The following is a 26,980-nucleotide window of genomic DNA, read 5'->3' on the forward strand; positions in this document are numbered from 1 at the left end:
AAAACATTATACCCTCCGCAACTCGTTGCGTGGGGTATAATTACCTCTTGGAATTGTAGTAATATGTTCACACTAGCTATAAAAACATCTACATGTAATATCAACATTTATTAATGATAAAGAAAATTACTGTCACATTTTATTGGATTTTGACATGAAAATTTGTGAACTAAAAGTAATTTTGAGTTTCTGTATAAAATATTTCCTGCTTTTTCTTTCTTTTTCATATATCTTTTGGTTTTCAATTCTAGAGTTTATATTTCATCATCATAGATGTATTTTGTCACCTGCCTGGAATTATTATTTTTTATTGTATTTGATCGGCAAACCCGGAATTACTCTTATCCGCCCCCAGAATCTGATCCGGTATTGTAATTGTCTTCATTTCCGGTTTATGGCATCCATTGTTTTTCAATGATGTTTTTGTCAGTCAGATATGATTTTACTCAGATTTACACATTACTTGTTGGCGATTTTCGGCTTAAAGCTAGCGGTTGAACAAAATGAACATCGCTGTCATGAATAATAAAGATGAAAATAAATTTTGAGATAGTTTGGGAATTTTGCTCCCAAAATTGGGAAAAATGAGGGTAATTGCCATTGGGAATGGGTCCGAATACCGGACCCTGTGGAATGCTAGAAAAATCCATGTAGTCAAAGAACTTGAAATTGGTTATATGAATTGAATTTATATTCAATTAAAGATTTCTTGCTGTTGTGCAATACTTAGTAAATCTGATGTCAGACTATAAACAAATAAAGTTCAATTAATTCTCAATGTCATATTAGAAATTTACATCAATAGATATAAACAATTCACCAAAGTTTCATGAGAATTGGTGAATGCATTTTTGAGTTATTGTCCGAAAACTGGAAAACCCCCCCCCCCCCCCCCCTCCTTTTTTTATGAAAAGGGAGCTCATGTCAATCATAATGATCATTAATTATATATATAAAGTGATGATGAGATAGTTATACTAAAAGAAATAAGTGCTGATTTAATTCTCTTTTTCCATTTCAAGCCTCAACGTATAAATTTGTCAAACAGGTAATTGTTGTAAAAACACGACTAATTAATCTCAAAAGGTTTTACTTATTGGTAGGAATTCAAACTTTGTCCTTCGATTACTTTCTGGATGAATTTTTAAACAATGATTCCTGCTAATTTACATCAAAAGATCATCAATGGCGTACAACCGTAATTAAGTATTATATTTTTCCTGAACAAAATTTGCTTCAAACAAAAGCCTGTAAAGAGCCCTTTTGCTACTTTCCATATATGGAAACTATATATAGAGGTCAATGAAACAGTAACACACACTGTGCAAGAAGTAAATACTGCATGTCAATTTTATAGAAAATATCATTGATCCATCACCAGTAGTTCCTATCAAACGGACTTAAGCAGAAAAGATGATCACTGTTTCAATTTGGGTCGAGTATTTCTAACAACACAATTTTGCATATAATTTCTATTTCCAATGGACATAACTAATGTAATAAAATGCTTTGCTGAGCGCAGCTGGATACTACTGCAGAGGTCCAACCCTGAACAGTTGGGGCGAAAATGGACACAATATTCGTGCTTGATACAGGTCTGAATTTGGATTGTATTTAAATATTTGACACATAATAGGTTTCTGACACCAAATAACTGTAGTCAAAGAACTTAGAATTGGTTATATGATTTGAATATATATTCAATTTTTTTGCTTTTGTGCAATACACTATGCTGTTGCGAATTCACCCCCCCCCCCCCCCTTCCAACAAGAAAAAAAAAAATGTACCCCCCTTTTTTTTCGCTCTTGTCAAAAACACTATGCTGTTGTGTATTGAGCCCCCCACCCCCCAAAAAAAGTCTTAAATAGATAATTTAAAAGCAGTGTAAGGGAGGTAATCCAACATTGTACAATTTTGTTTTTGGATTACCTCCCTTACACTGCTTTTAAATTGTCCATTAACTAGGAAACCCTTGTTTTTTCCCCTTTTTTGCCCCTAATTCCTAAAGGGTTTGAGCCATAACTCCCCAAAGCCAATCCTAACCACCTTTTGTGGTATGGAAATTTGTGGTATAATTTCAGAGAGATCCATACACTTAAACACAAGTTATTGTCTGGAAGTTACAAAAATGCTTATTTTTGGCCCCTTTTTCCTACTGTTGGTACCATAACCCCTAAAATCAATCCCAACCTTCCTTTTGTGGTATTGAACCTTATGGTAATATTTCAAAGAGATCCATTCACTTAAACTAAAGTTATTGTGTGAAAACCAATGTGTCTTCGGACGACGACGCCAACGTCATACCAATATACGACTTTTGCGGTCGTATAAAAATAGTTGATCAGCTCTGATTATCAAACTCATCCAAAACTTTGCTGTCACAGATAAACCTTTGATATATATGCTTACAGTGCATTCAAAAAGCAATTTTCCATTTAATTTATATTTCCAAGCGACAAAACTCATGTAAAAATAGTTGATCTTCACTGATTTTCAAACTTATACAAGACATTGATGACATAATCCTTTGATATCAATTTCATAAAAATCTGGCAAGAAATGTACAAGTGAAAGTGCTTACAAGACAGGATGGAAGGACACACAGTATTTCTTTGCCCCCCTTTCCACCTTGCGTCTTTGAATAAACTAACCTGTCATATGCATCTGGTTTAGCTTGTGGTAGACAACTGCAGCATATTTTGCAGACAACATGACATCGTCATTGGAGCGTCTTCTAATTGAACCAGATTTCAAACACAGCCATTTTCCAAGGTACAGCTGATGAGAAATTTGACGGAATAAATTCCATGCAAGAGAAGAAAACAAATCTAAATTTGATGTTGGCAAAGGTCTACCAATACATTGCAATGCCTTTCTGTATTGTTCAGTAGCCCAGGAATATTCTGCCTGAAATTGGATAGGAAAACAAAAGTCAAAATATTTTGGGTTACTGATTAAAAGGCCAAAATAAATAAATTGTTTTTCGGGTTTCCCGACCCTACCTCAATTACCGATGCCGACCCAAACCATTTTATTGACGATATGAAAAAAAAAAAAAATCCGGATTTTTCGGTATTTCCGGATCCGATTATTCATTTAGAATACTATTGATCTTCAAAGCATTTGATAATTTCGACTAACACTCATAAGTAAAGCGTATCAAGAAACTAGATTTTAATAAACAAGCATGGATTGTCGTTGCTGTGGAACCGTAGCTTGTAGGTCCTTATGATATTTTTTGACAATTTGCGGACCGTTGGCACAAATCAGAAAACATAATAAAGATCATTAGAGTTGCGGTTCTGCAGCTAGGATTGTCGACAACTGTGCCTTGTATTAGCCATCAAATTATGCGAAATACAATCACATGTACGCAAAAAATATAATGACATCAATTCTAGATAATTACGAAATGATGAACCTTTTTGAAGAACATCATGATGAACCTATAGACGAAACAAAGACAAAGCTGACGTATTTTGCTCAACTTCTTTGGATCAAAAGTTAGAAGTTGGACAGACGGTATCTGTCGATGAATTATAGACAAACATATGTAGAGTGTAACGTGTTCAATTTACTGCTAAAATCAATGCAGCTATTGTTATAAAAATCGCTCTCGCGAATGTTGTACAAAATTGTGCTCAAGACGCAGCATTCAGGGCTGATTTAAAAATATTTTATCACTTGAAATTAATCCCCTCATATAAGGGATACTCATCTGAAGGGTTATACCTCATTTGAGGGGTTGTTCCCAACCTGAACAATGTGTAATAATAAAGAGAAAAAAAGAAGCTTTCCCCGGTAGGCAGACATGGTGTATGATTCATATTCATTTATAAATGAATCTGCCCAGGCACCATGTCAACTTTTATTCTTTTTATATTTTTCTCTCACTGGTCCCATAACAATTAATACAAGAAAAGGAAAAAAAATCATGTATTTATATCTGCAATTTATTTGACCAGTATATTAAGAACAAGATTTCATATTTTCACTCTTATCAAAACCTGAAATTTAAATATTGTCAGAACCACCCACTCTTCCAAGATCACATTCTGTCTAACAGCAAAACACATCTTTATATATCAAATAAAGAGGGTGCAAGGGTAGAGTATTACCCCTCAAAACATCATAATCAACATCTTCGCATCGGTTCACAATGTTTTCAAGGGGTAATAATCTGCTTCCACACGTACCCTATGTGTCATTTACATTGTTAAGTTTGACTAGGCCATACATAATAACATACCATGATTTTTACTGCCATTTTCAGTTTAAGATACTAGTAATTCATCGACAAAAACATATTCCCTATTTAGGCCCATGAAATGCATAACATTTGCATTAAAGTTTATTGTCATATTTCTGACACGGAACTAAAACAGAAAATTAAAAATGCTATAGATTTAAGGACTATTCTAAATATTAAAGAATTCGGCAAAGGGTGGCACCGTGACCAACAATTTGATTTGGAACTTTTTTTTTCTGCTGTCAACAATAGAAAAAAAAAATAAAAAGTTTTCATAAAATAAAATGCTTTACCTACCTACCCTACCTAATTTTTTTGGAGGTGAAATAGGAAACACTATTTATTTTGGCCAAATCAAGCAGCAAATATTACCACTCTTTTAATACAGTTCCATATGACTTGAATATGAAATCTACTTTGTTCTCAACCAAAATGATGAGCTGGATTTTTTAACATGATAACTCATTAGGGAATGACTGTTGGAATATATTTCACATAATCCTGAACAAATTATTACGACTTTGAGCCAACCAGACATAGCTCTTTCTCTTATAATTAAATGTTGTGTGATTAGAAGAGGAATTTGATATTTAAATTTGATAACATGTTCAAAATGACATTCACCCAAATTTTGTTTTTCAAATTTTTGTATGTACAGCACATGGCCAAAAGTATTTGTCACATACTTTTTTTGTAATAAATTTCATATAAAAAAATATTTTTTCAAAAAATTATTTTGAAGGCATTTATTGTTGGATTTTTTCCAAACAAGGTTTTAACACACACATATACTTGTTTATTTGGTCATAGCTTTGTAATCTTTTGTATTTGTTTTCTCTTTATATGAACACATATACTAACTTGTTACAATTTGGTTGAAATATATAGGAAATTTCTGGAAAAAAATAATACTTGTATAATTTATATCATCAGAGGAAGTTAAAACACTTCATAACAAAAAATAACCAAATAAGCCCGAGACAATTCTGCTTCTAATGATACTGATGGTCATGCACTGACATTGAAATTTTCAGGTTTAGTAGTAGAGGAAAAAATCCTGTTTCGAGGTTCTTCGATTCTGTGGTATTCTTTTTTCCTCTCCCCCCCCCCCCCCCCCCCCCAAAAAAAAAACAACCCTAGATTTAATATCGAGTTGAAACATTTTAGGAAACCACCATGAGTTTGCTTCTTCCAATACTTTGATTCTACACAATTTATAAGGACCCAAAATCCCAAAGATTTGAAGGATTTTGACAGTTATCTCCACTTACCCTTGACAGATAGAGGTCACCTTGTGTGATATGTCGTAGATAGACCATGGCAGATTCACTATTCTTCTTAACTACTGGTTCACCAAATATGAACAGCCTTGTGATTACTCCTATGCAAATTATACCATTCAACATCCACATAAACAGAGTTGGGAAAATCCAGTCTAATGTAGCAGAATCAGACCCTGAAAAAAATATGTTACCGTACAGGTATATTCAAAGTTTAAGGTCACACCACTTTAGTTCCTTCAATTGAATTTTGGTCAAGCCAGTTTCAATGAGTTGTTGATTAACAAATAAGATGGGGGCTACCACACCTTCAAGAAAGGGGATCCCTATATAACGCTATAGCTTTGGTACTTAATATGATTATTACCCCCTAAAAGTGTACTTTCTTTTGCTTCAAACATTTATAATAGCAGAATATTGAAATAATATTTCGCTATTCATGCTATTAGAAGTCAGTTTGGTTCAATTTTGTCAAAATTTCCCCCCAAACAATGCTGATGTATGACTGGCTTTGAATATTTTGATTTTGCTATATTTTCATTATCACTAACCTATTTTTCATGCTTACTAATATGTTTTCAGCCAACAATCTTTGATGATACTAAATCCTGGATGGCAACTTTATTAAAATGGCTATAATTTTATCCTTAGGTGTATATTTATGACTGTTAAAAGTCCCACAACTCTAGAGTGACAAACCAGAATTTTTTCAAATTCAAAAGCAAATCTACATTTACCAATCCCAACAATGGTGTTAAGTTTGTAGGCCTACTAGAGCTATTGCATGACATTTAAAAATGCTTTCTTTTTTATCTGATGGTCAAAGTCCCAGAACTCTGGCATGACAAATTGGTAAAAAAATTTAATTGAACAGTGTAATAATCACCAATTTCAACAATTATTGAAATTCCAGTAAATAAATCCAGGCACATTCAAGTTATGGTACAACATACAAAATAAACTGTTGACACAGAGATATGTCTCACCTGTTTGCAGAAAATTCAGTACAAATCTGATGGACAGCAACATTGCTTATTAATTGAAAGTTGCTGGACTATGACATAGGGGGCAGCACATCAAAATGATTATCGAACTGATATGTACTGATAGTAATGCAACTTTATAGAAAACAAGCATTCTGAGAGTATTGCATGGCAATACATAGTCCCCAACCGGTTAAAAATTCATTGTACTAGAACAAAATTCTAACTTGATCTATAACTTGTCATGGTGTAAACTTTATAACAAATATCAAGTCAATATCTTCAAGCATGACGAAAAAAAATGGTTTGAAAACTGATTATTTAAGTGACCATAACTCTGCACAAAATCAAAACAATACACCAAATATCAAATCAATATCTTCAAGCACGAAGAAAAAATGTGTGGAAAACTGATTTGCCAGACTGACAGACAGACAGACAGAGTGCAAACCTAAAGTCCCCTTGGACTTCGTCGGTAGGGGACTAATTACATTGATCTATCACAAGTAGTTCCTATCAAACTGACTTGAGCAGAAATTGTTGACGCAGACGATAATGACAAAGCAACACCTATGTATGGCCTTCTGCGACTTTCGACACAGCAGAGACAAAAATTACTTAAACCTACCAAAATTAAATCCCGTAACTCTGGAAGGAAATACCAGAAAATTGAGAAAATTGAATGGGATCTTCAGTTTATCAATCCAACTGATTAACTTTTCAAAAAAAATTTTTTTTTTTTTTTTCTTGCACCAATCCTACTGTTGTGTTTAAATGAAATGATCATTGGCGAAAGCAAATTTGAGTTATTGTACAAAGATGTATGCAACTTTTTTCTTAAAAAAATGTCCATTTTTAATACATGTTTAATATCAATCTTTTTTTTCAGATTTTCATCCCTAAAAGTTAAGTAAAAATGTTTGGTCCATTAATACTCTATATCAAAAAATCTAGACACCTTTGGAAAATACAGTCCAAATTCTGTACAGTAATTTCTTAACTTACCATCTAACCCTAACAGTGTTCTTCCTCCACGATGGTAACCACTGTTACTTCCATCTGATCCTATAGATCCTATCAAAGACCCAAAAGGGTTAAAAGCAAGGATGGAAAACATAAACACACACAAGGCAAATCTAGATTTGTCTGCCATTCCTCCTACAACAGAACTGGAGTCAGATGAATCTGAATCTGAACTAGGGCTTGGAGTCATGTCAAAGTCATAGGATCCTGGAGGACTGGGTACAGGAGAACCTTTGAGTGAATTGGGAGGAGTTATTATTCCAGTCTTCAGCAAGTCCTCAACATCTGAAACAAGTAAAAAAGTCATTACCAACAATTTATATAGTAAGAAGAATATGAGGCCAATAACCTGACAACAACTGCATTTCACTATTGATATTAACTTCTCATATATATAGGTCTTTTTTTCAACACCGAGTTAATTTCCCTGCATATTCGAAGATTTATAGCTGTTTAATTGTTTCATAAATTATACTGTTAATTATCCAGTAAACACAAAATTGACATGTTTACTAAACTCTTTCCATCCTAAAGGTGAAATAACATTATATAGAAAAAATCAGTCTTTGTGTTGATCGACAGATCACAAAAATGTGCATATTTAATTTTAATTAAAATCTGTTTTCCTAATAATTAAATTGGCTAATCATAATTGTCATGACTTTTGACAACACAGCAATCAGTGACATGTTCATAAATGTCAATTAATAACTATCTATTGATTGTTGTCAAAACCTCAACATTTTTCATATAAAAGATAATGAAAATAAACATATTAGCATAATATTTTCCCATTCAGCAAAAAATTATAAACAGTGAAAAATTAAGTTATCCTGCCCATTTTTTACATCTTATTGTGAAAAAAAGCAGATAAGATAAATACTTGATATACGGTAAATGTCTAACAAAAGAATACACCAAGAACTGAAAAAATAATAGTAATCTTAGTAAATTTTACTTGTCAAGGGTAAGTGCCGTGCCGTTCATTAATGTTTTCTCATCAAAACTTGATATTTTGCCTTACTTTTAATCATTTCATTAAGGCTTGTGTATTGTATTAACTTCTACTTACTATGCTTCTGTCCCATTTTCAAAGCCATGTTTTCTTGTTTCAGTCTGTTGTTAGCATTGATAAGGAACCTGATGTAGTCTATCGCTTTCTTTAATATAGCTGATTTGTTTAACTGTAAAATAAAGCATTTACTGTAAATACTTCAAATGAATGCAGGCATTATTCAATATATTCAATTGAAATGTGAAAACATAATCATGATAACTCAAAATTAATTTTCGATAGAAACATATACAATGTATGATCAAAATGAGCATACTTGAGGGTAATGCAATATTCAACACAATAACCCCAAATGACAGGAACAATCATTTAATTATGAGGGTGGTGTAGTGAATTTTAATTACAATGATCAAGTCCCAAAACTGTGCAGCAACAATCTTAATCTTGATGTGTCAGTATGATTTGAATGCCCTTTCCTGCAGTTCACTCCCAAAAAATTGTTATCAATTTCTGATTTTCAAACAAATCTGACATTTTGATGAGTGGAAACTTCATAATTTTACACGTTTAAATGTATTACAATCAATTAAAGTGACTTAGCAAGGACTAAATGCACCTGGGAGTATGAATATAAAATGGATATGCTTCCTACCTTCCGTACATTCAACCAATTGTACAGGTTTTATCAAAATCCAACAAGCGTACCTCAAGGAATCTCCAAAATAAAACAAACCAACTAATATTTCAGTCAATTTTTAGTGGCTGGGAGCTTGACCTTTGACTTGAAAATCATAGGATTTTCTCCCTTCTATATTCTATATCTTCTATCTATACTATTTTCATTATAAACCAACAAAGGAAACTCAAATTAACATCCAGGAACTAATTTATTGTGACCTTGAACTATGACCTATTGAGTATTGACTCCATAATCACAAGGCTCCTTTCCCTTTCCAATACCGTCCATTGGTATAAGTTTCATTACAATTAAGCGAGGGAAACTAAAAAGAACAATCCAGAAAACATTTTTCCACCTAACAAATAGTGATCATGAATTTCTTTCACATTTCTTCCATTTGTATAAGCTTTGTTCCAATCAAGCAAAAGCAAACTCCAATCACTTGTTATGTAAACAAACACTGGACAGATGGGTGGACAAAGCAATGACTATATGCTTCCAAAAACTTTTTTCAGGGAGCATAAACAAGAGGCTCACCTGAGCCTGTATCCCTCACCTAATGAAAAATTGCAAGTTTGCTAGGAGGACCTTTTATTGCACATGCTATTATTTTTTGTAATACTGGTCATTTTTGCAATGAACTCAAACAACTACAAAACAGGTTGTCAGATTTTCTTAAATTTTTCAGAGTAAATAGATCTTGTAATTTGAACAATTTATACTTCTTTGAAAAATTTTCAGGGTGGATAGAGCTAGTGCTGACCATTTTTACCCTGTTAATTTTCTCTAATTGCTTTTGTTTTAATTATATTATTCAACAAGAATGTGTACATAGTACACAGATGCCCCACTCGCACTATCATTTTCTATGTTCAGTGGACCGTGAAATTGGGGTCAAAACTCTAATTTGGCATTAAAATTAGAAAGATCATATCATAGGGAACATGTGTACTAAGTTTCAAGTTGATTGGCCTTCAACTTCATCAAAAACTACCTTGACCAAAAACTTTAACCTGAAGCAGGACAGACTGACAAACGAACGGATGCACAGACCGAAAAACATAATGCCCCTCTACTATCGTAGGTGGGGCATAAAAATTGCAGTTTGACCCTATGTTCTATTTTTAGCTGCAGTGTTCCTGTTGCAGTAATGGTTGATCAACCTCAATTAAAAAAAAAAATAATCAGAGTAAACATCCAAACTTTGGTTTCAATCCATTGAGTGATTTCAGTGTAGCACTTGACAACAGAAGACGGACACAAAGTGATGGCAAAAGCTCATCTGGCCATAAAGCAGACACTTGCGAGGAATATGAATTTTATAGTATGTAAAAGCATTGTTTGAATGGTTAAAAATTCTTTTTTTTCTTTGAGATTGATTTTAGGTTATTAATTTTGAAACATCAAATTTGGCAATGTATAAATCCGCAGGTTTTACTCCAAAATTCAAATTGACCTGAACAGGTGCAGATTATCATGATTATAAAGACTGTATTACAGTTCTACAAGCAAAAAACAATATAAATATCTATTCCATAATGTTTATGTTGGCAGTCAGATAATTTTAACAAGAATGCACATGCTGAAATGTGTCACCTGTTTTACTTATCTGCCAGACAGACATGTACACCTTACAATTGTTTTAAACACCAATAAAATGCTCCGCTGGGCGCAGCTTGATACGACCGCAGAGGTCGAACACTGAACAGTTGGGGCAAGTATGGACACAACATTCAAGCTTGATACAGCACTGAATTTGGATTGTGATTAAATATTTGACACAGCATAGGTTTCTGACACAGAATGAATGTGGTCTAAAAACTTGGCCCTTTATTCCTAAATCGCTTTGGGTAATTACCCCCAAACTCAATTCAAGCTTTCCCTTTGTGATATGGAACCTTGTAGTACAATTTCAGAAAGATCCATACACTTACACACAAGTTATTGTCATGAAACTAGAAAAATACTTGTTTTTTGCCCCTTTTTTGGCCCCTAAGTCCTAAAATTTTGAGGCAATTACCCCCAAAATCAATCCCAGCTTTCCCTTTGTGATATGGAACCTTGTAGTACAATTTCATAAAGATCCATACACTTACACACAGGTTATTGTCCTGAAACTATAAAAATGCTTGATTTTTGCCCCTTTTTGGCCCCTAACTCCTAAAATTTTGAGGCAATTACCCCCAATATCAATCCAAGCCTTCCCTTTGTGGTATGGTACCTTGCAGTACAATTTCAGAGAGATCCATACACTTGAACACAAGTTATTGTCTGGAAACTAGAAAAATGCTTATTTTTGGCCCCTTTTTGCTAAACGTTTTGAGCAATCACCCAAAAAATCAATTCAAGCTTTTCCTTTGCGATATGGAACCTTGTAGTACAATTTCAGAAAGATCTATATACTTACACACAAGTTATTGTCATGAAACTAGAAAAATCCTTGTTTTTCCCCCTTTTTTGGCCCCTAATTCCCAAAATTTTGAGGCAATTACCCCCAAAATCAATCCCAGCATTCCCTTTGTGATATGGAACCCTGTGGTACAATGTCAGAGAGATCCATAAACTAACACACAAGTTATGTCTGAAAGTTACAAAAATGCTTATTTTTGGCCCCTTATTTCTTAACTGTTGGTACCATAACCCCCAAAATCAATCCCAACCTTCCTTTTGTGGTATTGAACCTTATGGTAAAATTTCATAAAGATCCATTCACTTAAACTAAAGTTAGAGTGCGAAAACCAATGTGTCTTCGGACGACGACGACGTCATACCAATATACGACCACAACATTTTTTTGCGGTCATATAAAAATGCTTGTTTTTGTCCCTTTTTTGGCCCCTAATTCCTAAACTTTGGAGGCAATTACCCCCAAAATCAATCCCAGCATTCCCTTTGTGATATGGAACCTTGTGGTACAATGTCAGAGAGATCCATACACTAACACACAAGTTATGTCTGGAAGTTACAAAAATGCTTATTTTTGGCCCCTAATTCCTTAACAGTTGGTACCATAACCCCTAAAATCAATCCCAACCTTCCTTTTGTGGTATTGAACCTTATGGTAAAATTTCATAGAGATCCATTCACTTAAACTAAAGTTAAACCAATGTGTCTTCGGACGACGACACCAACGTCATACCAATATACGACCGCAAAATTTGTTTGCGGTCGTATAAAAATAATATACTATTGCTGATAATATCTGAGAAACTGACCAAACCACAAAAACTAAACATTGTCCAATGAACCATGAAAATTAGGTCAAGGACAGTGGACACTTGAAAGACAGAACTGTTTGCACCTGTCCTTAGTCAGGAATCTACAGTAGTTGTCGTCTGTTTATGTAGTTCATACGTGTTTCTTATTTCTCGTTTTTATATAGATTAGACAGTTGGTTTTCCCGTTTGAATGGTTTTACACTAGTGATTTTTGGGGCCCTTTTTAGCTTGCTGTTCGGTGTGAGCCAATGCTCCGTGTTGAAGGCCGTACCTTCACCTATAATGGTTTACTTTTATAAATTGTTACTTGGATGGAGAGTTGTCTCATTGGCACTCATACCACATCTTCCTATATCTAGAAACTTCGTAACAAAAGGTATCTGTATACAAGGTATGAAGCATCCAGGTCTTCTACATCTACCTTCTAAAATATAAAGCTTAATACAAATAGTTTAAGCCGTCGCCTCTGGCGGATTGCAATCCCTATGACTCGCATACTGTGGCGAAAGTCGCAGGCCAAACAAAAATCAGAGGGTGCCCTTATTTCTAAGTTCCATCTGAATCATTTGCCTAATCATTATTATTATACAATAATTAACTAAAATTTAAGTTTTTGCTTGTAAATTTATATCAAAATCTAATGCTTCAAAACAAATTTATTCTTTCTTCTGGTATCATTTGAAAAATCTCAGATGAATCTGCTTGAGCATGTATAAAGTCAGACACTACATTGGTTATATGTTTGAATTTTATGCTGCCAGTTTTTTATTTTAGCTTAAAGTTGTTCAAATGAAAAGCTGACCAAACTAGGCAGTATTTGACTAATAATGGCACTATTTTACTTTAAAGTACTTGATGTAGTATTCATATATTTATTATATCTATAGATGATTGTGATTTATATGAATTTCCCAATTGTAATAAATTCCAATAAATTCACATGTGAAAGCACATGTTTATTTTCACTCTTGAAACTTTCCTGCCTTTTACAGGACCCTCACTTGTGACTGCCAACTTAAGATTTGTGCCTTGATACTTAAACCTAATTAACTAAGTGTGTCACGTATGAATAATTGATACTAGTCAAGTGCATTTAAAACAACTTCTTACTTCACAATAATTAAAAAATCTGCATCAATCTTCTCGTAGTGATCTGACATTTTGACAACTGTGTGCAGTACGTTTACACATTCATTCATAGGTCACAAAAGTACAATGAAATAGACAATACAAAAAATGAATCCATCTTACGCCAGTAACTCACAGAAAAGAGTTGATTTTCTGTTTCTATATAATGAAAATTATAACTAATTGCTGCATTTGAATATGAAAAATAAAACAATGTGCGATCAAACTTGTGCTGCACACTTGTTTAATCCATGCGTTTTTTGGTCATATATTGTCTTGTTTTCGATTTTCAAATACAGCTATTAGTTACATGTATACTATGAATACATTTTGGGAAAATTTCACATTGTAGGTCTGCCATACATGTCTTACAACTGAACTCTCCAAATTTTCTATAAGAATTAAATTATTTCTATAACTCATAAGACTTCCTACAGTTAAGAATATTTCAATATACCTTTGCATCAGTTCCTGCAACCAAATCCTTCAATTCAAGTATCTTATCATTGATGCTCAGACGGTACCTCTTTTCTATTGCATTATGGGTAGTACGTTTCTCTTTCTTGGGAGCTTTCACTATGGTACCAAGTCTGTTTATAGGAACTTTGTCACCATCAACCACCTGTATGGGAATGGTTGCCGTTGTTAATATTGTACCAGAATTAGTGACGACAGTTTGTAATGGACTAACACTGGTGGAAGGGACACTACCTGGAGTGCTTATGGTAACAGTAGGGATGATGGTTGGATGGGTGCTGATAGTGGTGGTAGTATTTGCATTCGACTGAACATTTTGAGACGGTTTTGATGCTTGCTGTGCTTGCAATAAAAGCTGAAAATGAAGAGGAAAATGATTGAATTCAGTAATTTTTTGTCATTATAGTGTTCTTTAAAGTTTAAATCCGATATTTTTCTTACATTGACAATTTAAGCAAGAATTTTCAATCAATAATTAAAAAAATTACCCATTGGCTGACAAGTTCTCCATAGTAAATAAATGATGTATTGTACACACCATCTCCTACAGAGTAACATATTAAAGTGATCAGAACAGCCATTGAACTGTCACTAACAGTTACATTGAATTACAAATAATAAGATTCATGACCAAGATGAATTTAGCCCTGTGATATATATATACACATGTAAATTATAGAATTGTAAACAAAAAACATGATCAAGTGCTGTCATATATCCATTCCATTTCCATTTAAATAAGTGGAAAATACTCGTGTAAGTTTTAACAAAATTTGTTGGTGTAAAAAATGTTTGAATATATATGGTACATAATGTACATAATTTACTTTACCATTTTGAGTAATTCCCCAAAACATCCATCACAGTCATATAACTATCTTCAATAAAAGGTTTTCACAGTATTGATATTTTGAAACAAGAAAATGCGTATGAAGTAAATAATTCACATTCATGGTCATGTTGAGGTTGCAAAAATACTAGTAAAAATAATACACAAACGTATAAATAATAAATGGGGAATGTGTCCATGGGACACAGATGATGCCCCCACTTGCATATAACGTTATAAAGGGACATATAATCTAGATATTGACTTCAAGTCAATGGTCTTTTCTTATTTCTACCCCTGCATTATGATATAAATTCCAGATCTCCTAATTAATATCATTAATTTTTAAAAGTGAAATAAAAGATTACACTATATATATATATATATATACATGTATAAACAAGTGAAACTGTGAGCTACTGCTCACTGATGATACCCCTGCCCAAATATTTCGGTAAACATGAAGTTGTTGAGTGATGAATCTGAAAATGCATCACTCGGTATAGATGACTTATATAAACCCTGAAACCAAATTTCAGAAATCCTTGTATTGTAGTTCCTGAGAAAAATGTGATGAAAATTTTCAACTTGGCTATCATGTGTAAAATGATACAAGTGTTCGGTAAGGAAGTTGTTAAGTGATGAATCTGAAAACACATCACACGGTATAGCTGACTTATATAAACCCTGAAACCAAATTTCAGGAATCCTTGTAATGTAGTTCCGAGAAAGATGCGATGAAAATATTCATGGCTTTATTAAAGCGGGGGTATAATAAATTTAATCCCAATATTTATTTATGAGTGTTACTCTTTCTCAATGTTCAGAACTATTTTATCTAAGCATAATAAGGAAAGGGTTTCTGAGGGTAAATATACAAGATTAAGCTGCAACACAGGTTAAGCACAGAGGTCCATGAAAATTGATTTATTCCCTGTATTTTTATTGAAGACAGAGCACATTAAGTTTTAAAATAACATTCTCATGAGCAGCTGAGATTGACTTTTTTTTGTAGGTAGCATAGCAGTCAATTCTGGGTTTTTTTTTTTGAGGAATATTAGAAAAACAGAATGCTGAAAAAGATGACACAAAAAAACTAAAAATATAAAAAATTCAGTGCATTTTATTCCTTTTTGAAATGCATTTACCTGATTTTAAGTCCATAAATGACAGTTTAAAATTTCCACGGCAACAACAAAATTTGGACAAGTGGTTTTCTCTTTTGGACATGGTCACTTGCAGAAGGGCAAGTTGTAATAAACTGCTTCACTGAGTGCAGCTAGATACGCCCGCAGAGGTCCAACCCTGAACAGTTGGGGTAAAAATGGACACAATATTCAAGCTTGATTCAGGTCTGAATTTGGATTGTAATTAAATATTTGACATATTATAGGTTTCTGAATAAATGTAGTCAAAGAACTTGAAATTGGTTATATAAATTGAATTTATATTCAATTAAAGATTTCTTGCTGTTGTGCAATACTTAGTTAATCTGTTGTCAGACTATAAACAAATAAATTTCAATTAATCAGGGCCTAATCTAGGATTTTGAAGAGGGAGAAGTGACTTCTCCTTCCAAGAGAGAGAAGGGAGAAGTGGTCAATTTCTTGGAGAAGTGAGGTTCCATTACCGTTTCGGTTGCATCGTTTTTTTCATGCTTATCACTAAGGAAATTGTTTTATATTCAATAAAAGATATACTTGCAGTTTTTTCATATGTTATTGTACACAATGTATATATAGAAAGTTCTTAATAAAAAGGTTTAGACAATATATATAGTTGTTATTTATTTATTGATACCATTGTGTTCTAAATAAAATTTGTTGATTGGGACATGAGGGAGTAGCCTAGTAATATTATCATGATTATGATGCTTTAAATTCATGTGCATCTGCCTCAATTTATTTTTAAAAGTCCAGAAAAAATATAACTCCCAGTTTTCCTGTTGAATTTCACATGACTGGGAATTTAATTTATATCACCACTTGTCATTATTTTGTAAAACATTATTGAATGTCCAGGACATTATGTTAGTTGTAAATTGAGATTATCGTTAAAGATTGTAAGTCTATAAATGAAAATATTTTTCAATCGCATATTAATTATCCGACAAAGAGCTAATTTCTATCATTTTTGTCGAGCCTTCGACTTTTGTCGAAAAAGCGAGACATAGCGATCCTACATTCCGTCGGCGTCGTCGTCGGCGGCGGCGTCCACAAATATTCACTCTGTGGTTAAAGTTTTTGAAATTTTAATAACTTTCTTAAACTATCCTGGATTTCTACCAAACTTGGACAGAAGCTTGTTTATGATCATAAGATTATATTCAAAAGTAAATTTTGTAAAAAAAAAATTCCATTTTTTCCGTATTTTACTTATAAATGGACTTAGTTTTTCTGCCAGGAAACATTACATTCACTCTGTGGTTAAAGTTTTTGAAATTTTAATAACTTTCTTAAACTATCCTGGATTTCTACCAAACTTGGAAAGAAGCTTGTTTATGATCATAAGATAGTATCCAGAAGTAAATTTTGTAAAAAAAAAATTCCATTTTTTCCGTATTTTACTTATAAATGGACTTAGTTTTTCTGCCAGTTAACATTACATTCACTCTGTGGTTAAAGTTTTTAAAATTTTAACAACTTTCTTAAACTATCCTGGATTTGTACAACACTTGGACAGAAGCTTATTTATGATCATAAGATAGTATCTAGAAGAAAATTTTGATAAAAATATGTTCCATTTTTTCCGTATTTTACTTATAAATGGACTTAGTTTTTCTTCCAGTTAACTTTACATACAGTCTGCAGTTAAAGTTTTAAAAACATTTATTAGATTCAAAAACCATCCTAGATTTTTACCAAACTTGGACAGAAGCTACTTACAATCAAAGATAGTATAGAGAGGAATATTTTTATTAATTTTTTTCCTCATTTTTGTTGAGCCTGCAATTAACAGCAAAAGTAGGCGAGACACTGGGTTCCGCGGAACCCTTACGAATTTTTTAAAAATATCATCCATGTCAACGAAATGGTCGTGAGAAACAATCCACTGCTGATCACAACCTGGTCGAGTGTCGTATGTTTGCCATCACATTATCCATCAGCAGTCTTTCTACCTTTTATATTTCAATTTTTATTCAATCAATATAATAAATCGACCGTTAATTCCAACCTTTTACCTACCGAATAGTAAAATTGATCTACTCGTGTAAGTTGTAAAAATAAAACAAATCAGCTGAGTGATTACGCAACATCCTCAGATGTAAAATTATCGTAAAATGATAACTTAAAACAGACGGTCAGTTTTCCGTTTGAACAGTTTTGAAAGTTATATCCGAGGATGTTCAAAGTCGCCGTTGTATTTATTTAATTTGATCGTTGACAGTATTAGTCCTGGGTCGTTTCGAAAATCTCAATTTTCCTTGTCAGCCGCCATTTTTTTTTACCTGTGAGACTTGTCAATCACAAGTTGTCTCCCTTTTACCAATTTTGATAGCGATTTGACTTCGCTATGAAGTCAGTCGGCCGGCGAGATTTAGCGATTTTCAAAATTCTTTGGCGACTTAAATCGTCATTTCGCCGGCAAGATTATGGCCTGATTAATTCTAAATGTCATATTAGAAATTTATGAAAATAAAAAGGGAGCTTACATCAATAGATATAAACAATTCACCAAAGTTTCATGAGAATTGGTGACAGCATTTTTGAGTTATTGTCTGAAAACGGGAAAATCACCCCTTTTTTAATGAATAAAACCCCGTAACTCAGATATGTAAAATGAAAAATTTATAAAATTCTAAAGGGAGCTTATATATAATTACATCAATACATACAAACAATTCACCAAATTTTCATAAGAATTGCTGAAAACATTTTTGAGTTCTTGTCCGAAAACTGGAATATCCCCCCTTTTTTTATGAATAAAACCCTGTAACTCGGAAACGTAAAATCTAAAATTTATAAAAATCCAAAGGGAGCTCATGTCAATAGATATAAACAATTCACCACAATTTCTTGCAAGTTGGTGAAAGCATTCTTGAGTTATTGTCCGAAAACTGGAAAATCCCCCTTTTTTTAATGAATAAAACCCCATATCTCGGAAACGTAAAATCTAAACTTTATAAATAAAATGCTTCGCTGAGCGCAGCTTGATACGACCGCAGAGGTTGAACCCTGAACAGTTGGGGCAAGTATGAACACAACATTCAAGCTTGATACAGCTCTGAATTTGGATTGTAATTAAATATTTGACACAGCATAGGTTTCTGACACAGAAAGAATGTGGTCTAAGAACTTGAATTTTTTTAATTTACCTATTATGGTCCAATGTCAAAATCAAAATACATAAAATTGAGAATGGAAATGGGGAATGTGTCAAAGAGACAACAACCCGACCATAGAACAGACAACAGCAGAAGGTCACCAACAGGTCTTCAATGCAGCGAGAAATTCCCGCACCCGGAGGCGTCATTCAGCTGGCCCCTAAACAAATATATATACTAGTTCAGTGATAATGAACGCCATACTAAACTCCAAATTGTACACAAGAAACTAAAATTAAAAATAATACAAGACTAACAAAGGCTAGAGGCTCCTGACTTGGGACAGGCGCAAAAATGCGGTGGGGTTAAACATGTTTATGAGATCTCAACCCTGCCCCTATACCTCTTGCCAATGTAGAAAAGTAAACGCATAACAATACGCACATTAAAATTCAGTTCAAGAGAAGTCCGAGTCTGATGTCAGAAGATGTAACCAAAGAAAATAAACAAAATGACAATAATACATAAATAACAACAGACTACTAGCAGTTAACTGACATGCCAGCTCCAGACTTCAATTAAACTGATTGAAAGATTATGTCTTCATCATATGAATATCAGGCACAATCCTTCCCGTTAGGGGTTTAGTATCATACCATCATGGTTAGATTCAGCATATCAAAGAACCCCATATATTCAATTTTTGTTGAAATCAAACAAAGTTTAATTTTGGACCCCAACTTGGACAAACTTGAAAACTGGGCCCATAATAAAAAATCTAAACACATGTTTAGATTCAGCATATCAAAGAACCCTAAGAATTCAATTTTTGTTAATATCAAACTAAGTTTAATTTTGGACCCTTTGGACCTTAATGTAGACCAATTTAAAAATGGGACCCAAAATTAAAAATCTAAATACACGGTTAGATTTGGAATATCAAAGAACCCCAATAATTCAATTTTTGATGAAATCAAACAAAGTTTAATTCTGGACCCTTTTGACCTCAATATGAACCAATTTGATAGCGGGGCCCTCAAATAAAAGATCTAAATACATGGTTAGATTCAGCATATCAAAGAACCCCATATATTCAATTTTTGTTGAAATCAAAAAAAGTTTAATTTTGGACCCCAACTAGGACCAACTTGAAAACTGGGCCCATAATCCAAAATCTTAACACATGTTAAGATTCAGCATATCAAAGAACCCTAAGAATTCAATTTTTGTTAAAATCAAACTAAGTTTAATTTTGGACCCTTTGGACCTTAATGTAGACCAATTTAAAAATGGGACCCAAAATTAAAAATCTAAAAACACGGTTAGATTTGGCATATCAAAGAACCCCAATATTCAATTTTTGATGAAATCAAACAAATTTTAATTTTGGACCCTTTTTACCTCAATATGAACCAATTTGATAGTGGGCCCACATATAAAAAATCTAAATACATGGTTAGATTCAGCATATCAAAGAACCCCATATATTCAATTTTTGTTGAAATCAAACAAAGTTTAATTTTGGACCCCAATTTGGACCAACTTGAAAACTGGGCCCATAATCCAAAATCTAAACACATGTTTAAATTCAGCATATCAAAGAACCCTAAGAATTCAATTTTTGTTAAAATCAAACTAAGTTTAATTTTGGACCCTTTGGACCTTAATGTAGACCAATTTGAAAACGGAACCTATAATTAAGAATCTAAATACACGGTAAGATTCGGCATATCAAAGAACCCCAATAATTTAATTTTTGATGAAATCAAACAAAGTTTAATTTTGGACCCTTTGGACCTCAATGTGGACCAATTTAAAAACGGGGCCCAAAATTAAAAATCCAAATTTGAACCCCTTTATGATTCATCACCCCCAAACTCAATCCCAGCCTTCCCTTTGTGGTATGGTACCTTGCAGTACAATTTCAGAGAGATCCATACACTTCAACATAAGTTATTGTCTGGAAACTAGAACAATGCTTATTTTTGGCCCCTTATTCCTAAACGTTTTGGGCAATTACCCCCAAACTCAATTCCAGCTTTCCCTTTGTGATATGGAACCTTGTACAACAATTTCAGAAAGATCCATACACTTACACACAAGTTATTATCATGAAACTAGAAAAATGCTTGTTTTTTGCCCCTTTTTTGGCCCCTAATTCCTAATATTTTGAGGCAATTACCCCCAAAATCAATCCCAGCATTCCCTGTGTGATATGGAACCTTGTGGTACAATTTCAGAGAGATTCATACACTAACACACAAGTTATGTCTGGAAGTTACAAAAATGCTTATTTTTGGCCCCTAATTCCTTAACTGTTGGTACAATAACCCCCAAAATCAATCCCAACCTTCCTTTTGTGGTATTGAACCTTATGGTAAAATTTCATAGAGATCCATTCACTTAAACTAAAGTTAGAGTGCGAAAACCAATGTGTCTTCGGAAGACGACGACAACGACAACGACAACAACGTCATACCAATATACGACCGCAAAAATTTTTTGCGGTCGTATAAAAACAGGACCCAAAATTAAAATTCTAAATACACGGTTAGATTTGGCATATCAAAGAACCCCAATAATTCAATTTTTGATGAAATCAAACGAAGTCTAATTTTGGACCCTTTTGACCTCAATATGAACCAATTTGATAGCGGGGTCAACAACTTTGCAGATATTTTTACTGGTCTTCCTTTATAAATATGCATTTCTTTAAACATAATTTAAAAGCAGTGCAAGGGAAGTAACCAAAACGTTGTATTTGGATTACCTCCCTTACACTGTTTTAAATTATCTTAATTGTTCATTAACCATTACTTTATACATAATTTAAAAGCAGTGTAAGGGAGATAATTTCAATGATGTATTTGATTTATCTCCCTTACACTGCTTTAAATTATGTTTTGTACAAAATGTACTAAAGTATTTGTCCATTAACCAGGACAACCTTGTTTTTCCCCCTTTTTTGCCCCTAATTCCTAAACGGTTTGAGCCATAACCCCCCAAAGCAAATCCAAACCATCCCTTTGTGGTATGGAAACTTGTAGTATAATTTCAGAGAGATCCATACACCGTTCCACAGTTATTGTCTGGAAACTAGAAAATGCTTATTTTTGGCCCCTTTTTGGCTCCTAATTCCAAAACTGTTGGTACCATAACCCCCAAAATCAATCCCCACCTTCCTTTTGTGGTATTGAACCTTATGGTAAAATTTCAAAGAGATCCATTCACTTAAACTAAAGTTAGAGTGCAAAAACCAATGTGTCTTCGGACGACGATGACAACGTCATACCAATATACGACCGCAAAATTTTTTGCGGTCGTATAAAAACGAAAGGGAGCTCACGTCAATAGATATAAACAATTCACCAAAGTTTTATGCAAATTGGTTAAAGCATTTTTGAGTTAATGTCCGACATGTTGACGACGGACAGACGGACAACGGTATACCATAATACGTCCCGTAAACGGGCGTATAAAAAAGTTAATGTCAAACCCGACTTCTGTTTTGGGCACTTTGAAAATTTTAAATTCAAATTTTAAAATGCATTAAACTTTCAAACCTGATGCAGTTGTTGCAAATTCACAGGACTGATGGTTTGCTGTTGTACAATATTCTGTGGCTGTGTCTGAACGATGTTCTGAGGCGCGATTGTCTGCTGTTGAGTATTCTGAATCACACCCAAGGTCTGCTGTTGACTGGTTGTTTGTTGTAGAAGCAGCCTTAATTGTTGTTGTAACTGTGCCTGCTGTTGTCGTTGTAATTGGGCTTGCTGTTGTTGTTTCAACTGCTGTTGGGCAAGGGCCACAACCTGTGCTTGTCGCTGCAATCTTAATGCTGCCTGTTGGACTTGAAGAGTTGGATGAGAAATGTTGACCACAGGGGTTTTATTAATGTCTACATCTATAAGATCTAAATTGTCAATGGATAGTCCTAAATTGTCTGCTGTTCCTGACAGCAGATTTGTATCATTTAGAAGTACATTTGAACTGTCTGAAACATTTGATAAGCCAAGCTGATCATCCAGATATGACAAATCACTAAAATTCTGACTCTCACTGAGAAAATCTTGATCTTGTTTTATTCCACTGTTAAGCTGATTGGCAAAAGGATCATTGTTAGTGGCATCATCTTGGAACATATATTTTACAATATCTGCAAAACAAAATAATTCTTTGGAATTAAGAAAACAAACTTAAAGTGCTTGTGTGCAGCAATACATATAAATACAGTACAATTAAAACAAATAGGTTTCCATACTCCAAACACCCCGATAATTCGGTGTCACACCAGGAAACTTTACCATCAAATTGGTTCCTGTTTGCAGTCAGGGGTACTAAATTACTTAAACATGTGATTTTGAAACCAACTTTGGGACGTACGGACAGACAAAGGGTAAACCTTATTGCCCCCTCCGCTACAGCGGGGGCATAAAAACTGTCAATCCTCGGATTATTGAAACCAGAAAGCTAAGTTGCTTCTGCCATTCTTGTTAGAATCAAGAACAAGGGGACTGCAGTAATAACCGATATGTTGACCAATGGGATTTTGTGCAGTTGTATCGCCGTGTTGAAAGGCAGGCAAGAGCTATGCAGGTTAACGGCAGAGGTAGAGGCCATGGATTGAGAAAGGACTGGCTAGTGATACAGTAGTTCGACTACTTAGACCACTGGCCAACAAGGTCCCCTGGCTTTAAGAGGAAGAAATAGGGGCAGAGGTAGATATGGCTGTCGTCAACATCAACACAGAAATGAAAGTTTTGATACTGACAAATCTGAAGATATTTTGGAGAATGACATCCCAATGGATTTTTCAGAAAACGAATCTACAGCTCATTCTCCTGAAATGGAAGTATCTGATGAGGAGGATAATGATAAACATGATGAAGAATCAAATGAATTGTAACTGAAGATGTACATGTAGAAGGAGATACATCCTTTGGAAGGTATTTTTAATGATGAGGCCTAGGTATCCTAGAACAAATTTCCTTCATTATAATGAAGGCAAATCCAAATAAATTGCTTCACCGAGCGCAGCTGGATACGACCGCAGAGGTCCAACCCTGAACAGTTGGGGCAAAAATGGACACAATATTCGTGCTTGATATAGGTCTGAATTTGGATTGTAATTCAATATTTGACACACAATAGGTTTCTGACACAGAATAACTGTAGACAAAGAACTTGGAATTGGTTATATGATTTGAATTTATATTCAATTTTTTGCTTTTGTGCAATACACTATGCTGTTGCGAATTGATCTCTCCCCCCAATTTTTTTTTCCCCCTCCCCCCTTCTTTTTCATAAATTTTTTTTTACCCCCCCCCCCCCCCCTCCCACTTTTTCCAAAAAAAAATTCTTTCCCTCGACATGGTCATAATCTCAATTCAAATTTCCAATGGAGTTTGCAACCATAATAACCCATTCAAATACATCATTAAAGTCTTAATAACCAATTACATAATTTAAAAGCAGTGTAAGGGAGGTAGTTCAAAGTTGTGTTTGAATTACCTCCCTTACACTGTAATTTGTACTTAAGTAATTGTCCATTAAACAGGACACCCTTGTTTTTTCCTCACTTTTTTGCCCCTAATTCCTAAACGGTTTGATACCAATATACGACTGCAAAAATTTTTGCGGTCGTATAAAAAGATTAGAAATGGGGAAAATCTTAGACAGACAATAACCCAACCATGGAGTCGAAACAATTCATGTCAAGTAATGTTCTCTACAGGTCTAACAAGATAACTTCAATGGTAATAAAATGCTTCGCTGAGCACAGCCTGATACGACCGCAGAGGTCGAACCGTGAACAGTTGGGGCAAGTTTGGACACAATATTCAAGCTTGATACTGTCTGAATTTGGATTGTGATCAAATTTTTGACATAATATAGGTTTCTGACATAACATAAATGTGGTCAAAGATCTTAAAAATTTGAAATGGGACATTTAATTTACCTAGAATGGTCTGATATCCAAAATCTAACAACATGGTTAGATTCTGCATATAAAAAACATTAATAATTTAATTTAAGTTGAAATCAAACAAAGTTTAATTTTGGACCCTTCAAACCTTAATATGGACTAATTTGAAAACAGGGCCCAAAATAAAAATCTAAATGCACAATAAGATTCAGCATATCATACAGCTGCAATAATTAAGTTTTTGATGAAATCAAACAAAGTTTAATTTTGGACCCTTTTGACCTCAATGTAGACCAATTTAAAAATGGAGCCCAATTTCCAAAAATATACAAGGTTAGAACCCCCAAAAATTAAAGACTTTATTAATCCCATCAAAATTGGTTAAAACATTTGTATTTGTTTTCAATTGAAGATTTCTTGCTATTGCGCAATACTGTGCAATTGAAGATTTCTTGCTATTGTGCAATACTGTGCTATTGCCCAATACTGTGCAATTGAAGATTTCTTGCTATTGCACAATACTGTGTTGTTGCGCAATACTGTGCAATGGAAATTTTTTGCTATTGCGCAATACTGTGCAATTGAAGATATCTTGCTATTGTGCAATACTGTGCAGTTGAAGATTTCTTGCTATTGCCGAATACTGTGCTATTGTGCAATAGAAGATTTCTTGCTATTGCGCAATACTGTGCAACTGAAGATTTCTTGCTACATGTATTGTGCAATACTGTGCAATTGAAGATTTCTTGCTTTTGCCTAATACTGTGCTATTGCGCAATACTGTGCAATTGAAGATTTCTTGCTATTGCGCAATAAATTTCAAAAATTTTGAAGAAAAAAAATGAACCCCCCCAAAAAATTGGAAAAAAAATGCCCCAACATTTTGAACCCCCCCCTTTTGGAGTAACTACCCCGAAACTCAATCCCAGCCTTCCCTTTATGGAATGGAATCTTGTAGTACAATTTTAGAGAGATCCATACACTTAAACACAATTTATTGTCTGGAAACTAGCAAAATGTTTGTTTTTGGGACCTTTTTTGCCCCTAATTCCTAATCGTTTGGGGCAATTAACCCCAAACTCAATCCCAGCCTTCCCTTTGTGATATGGCCATGCAAAAATGATTGTTGGTTTCCCCTAACCCTGCCGGGTTAGTTTTTACACTCCTGGTCAATCTTTTTTTTTTTTGGGGGGGGGGGGGGGCAGAGGAAAAAAAAAGTGTTGCTCTGGTTTCTTTTGACAATTTTCAATGACGCTTTTATTTAAAATTGTCTGATAATCATTTAAAAGTGTGTCAACATTATGCTCAATTATCATTCCTTAAGTTTATATAGCTTATACCACAAGATAGAATGTAAAACAAGAATTTACTGTCGGGTTAACAAAAAACATTCTGTGTTTTGTAAAACCAATTTTTCACAAAAAAATAACATAAAATAAAAAGTCTTTCCTGCCTGTCGGGCCTTGAAAATATTCACATGTTAGGGGAAACCAACATTCATTTTTCCATGGCCTATGGAACCTTGTGGTACAATTTCAGAGAGATCCATTCACTTAAACTAAAGTTATTGTCCGGAAACAAAATGTGTCTTCGGACGACGAAGCAGACGACGACATCATAGCATTATACGACGCAAAAAAAATTTTGCAGTCATATAAAAACTGCTTGATGAAATTTAATGAATTTTTGCACTCATGATTATACTGTTTATGTAGATGGGCATGTTTATACTCTGCAAACAAAGTTTGGGGGTATATAAATACAGGTTTTAACCTGTCTTTCCAACTGTCGGAACTACTTTGTTCGTCTTATCCAATTGCAGGATTGTCTTGAAACTTAGTGGAGGGTTGGATTAATTACATTACATTGTAGACAATACTAGTTCCCTGATACAGTAGTTAGTTGAATC

General features: G+C 33.9%; 1 protein-coding gene across 2 annotated transcripts in view; it reads right to left on the reverse strand.

Moving 5' to 3' along the window:
* The window catches only part of LOC127716469 (sterol regulatory element-binding protein 1-like), a 55,495-nt gene that overhangs the window by 25,171 nt on the left and 3,344 nt on the right, over positions 1-26,980 (reverse strand). For both annotated transcript variants that reach the window (XM_052222690.1, XM_052222691.1), the window contains exons 2-7: positions 22,709-23,301; positions 14,033-14,407; positions 8,608-8,719; positions 7,518-7,820; positions 5,521-5,705; positions 2,652-2,907 (exon numbers count right to left, since the gene is read on the reverse strand). In XM_052222690.1, coding sequence (XP_052078650.1) covers positions 2,652-2,907; positions 5,521-5,705; positions 7,518-7,820; positions 8,608-8,719; positions 14,033-14,407; positions 22,709-23,301 — 1,824 coding nt within the window. The remainder of the gene's footprint in view (positions 1-2,651; positions 2,908-5,520; positions 5,706-7,517; positions 7,821-8,607; positions 8,720-14,032; positions 14,408-22,708; positions 23,302-26,980) is intronic.

The sequence above is a fragment of the Mytilus californianus genome, unplaced genomic scaffold, assembly GCF_021869535.1.
Source record: "Mytilus californianus isolate M0D057914Y unplaced genomic scaffold, xbMytCali1.0.p SCAF_9, whole genome shotgun sequence".
Classification (NCBI taxonomy): Eukaryota; Metazoa; Mollusca; class Bivalvia; order Mytilida; family Mytilidae; genus Mytilus; species Mytilus californianus.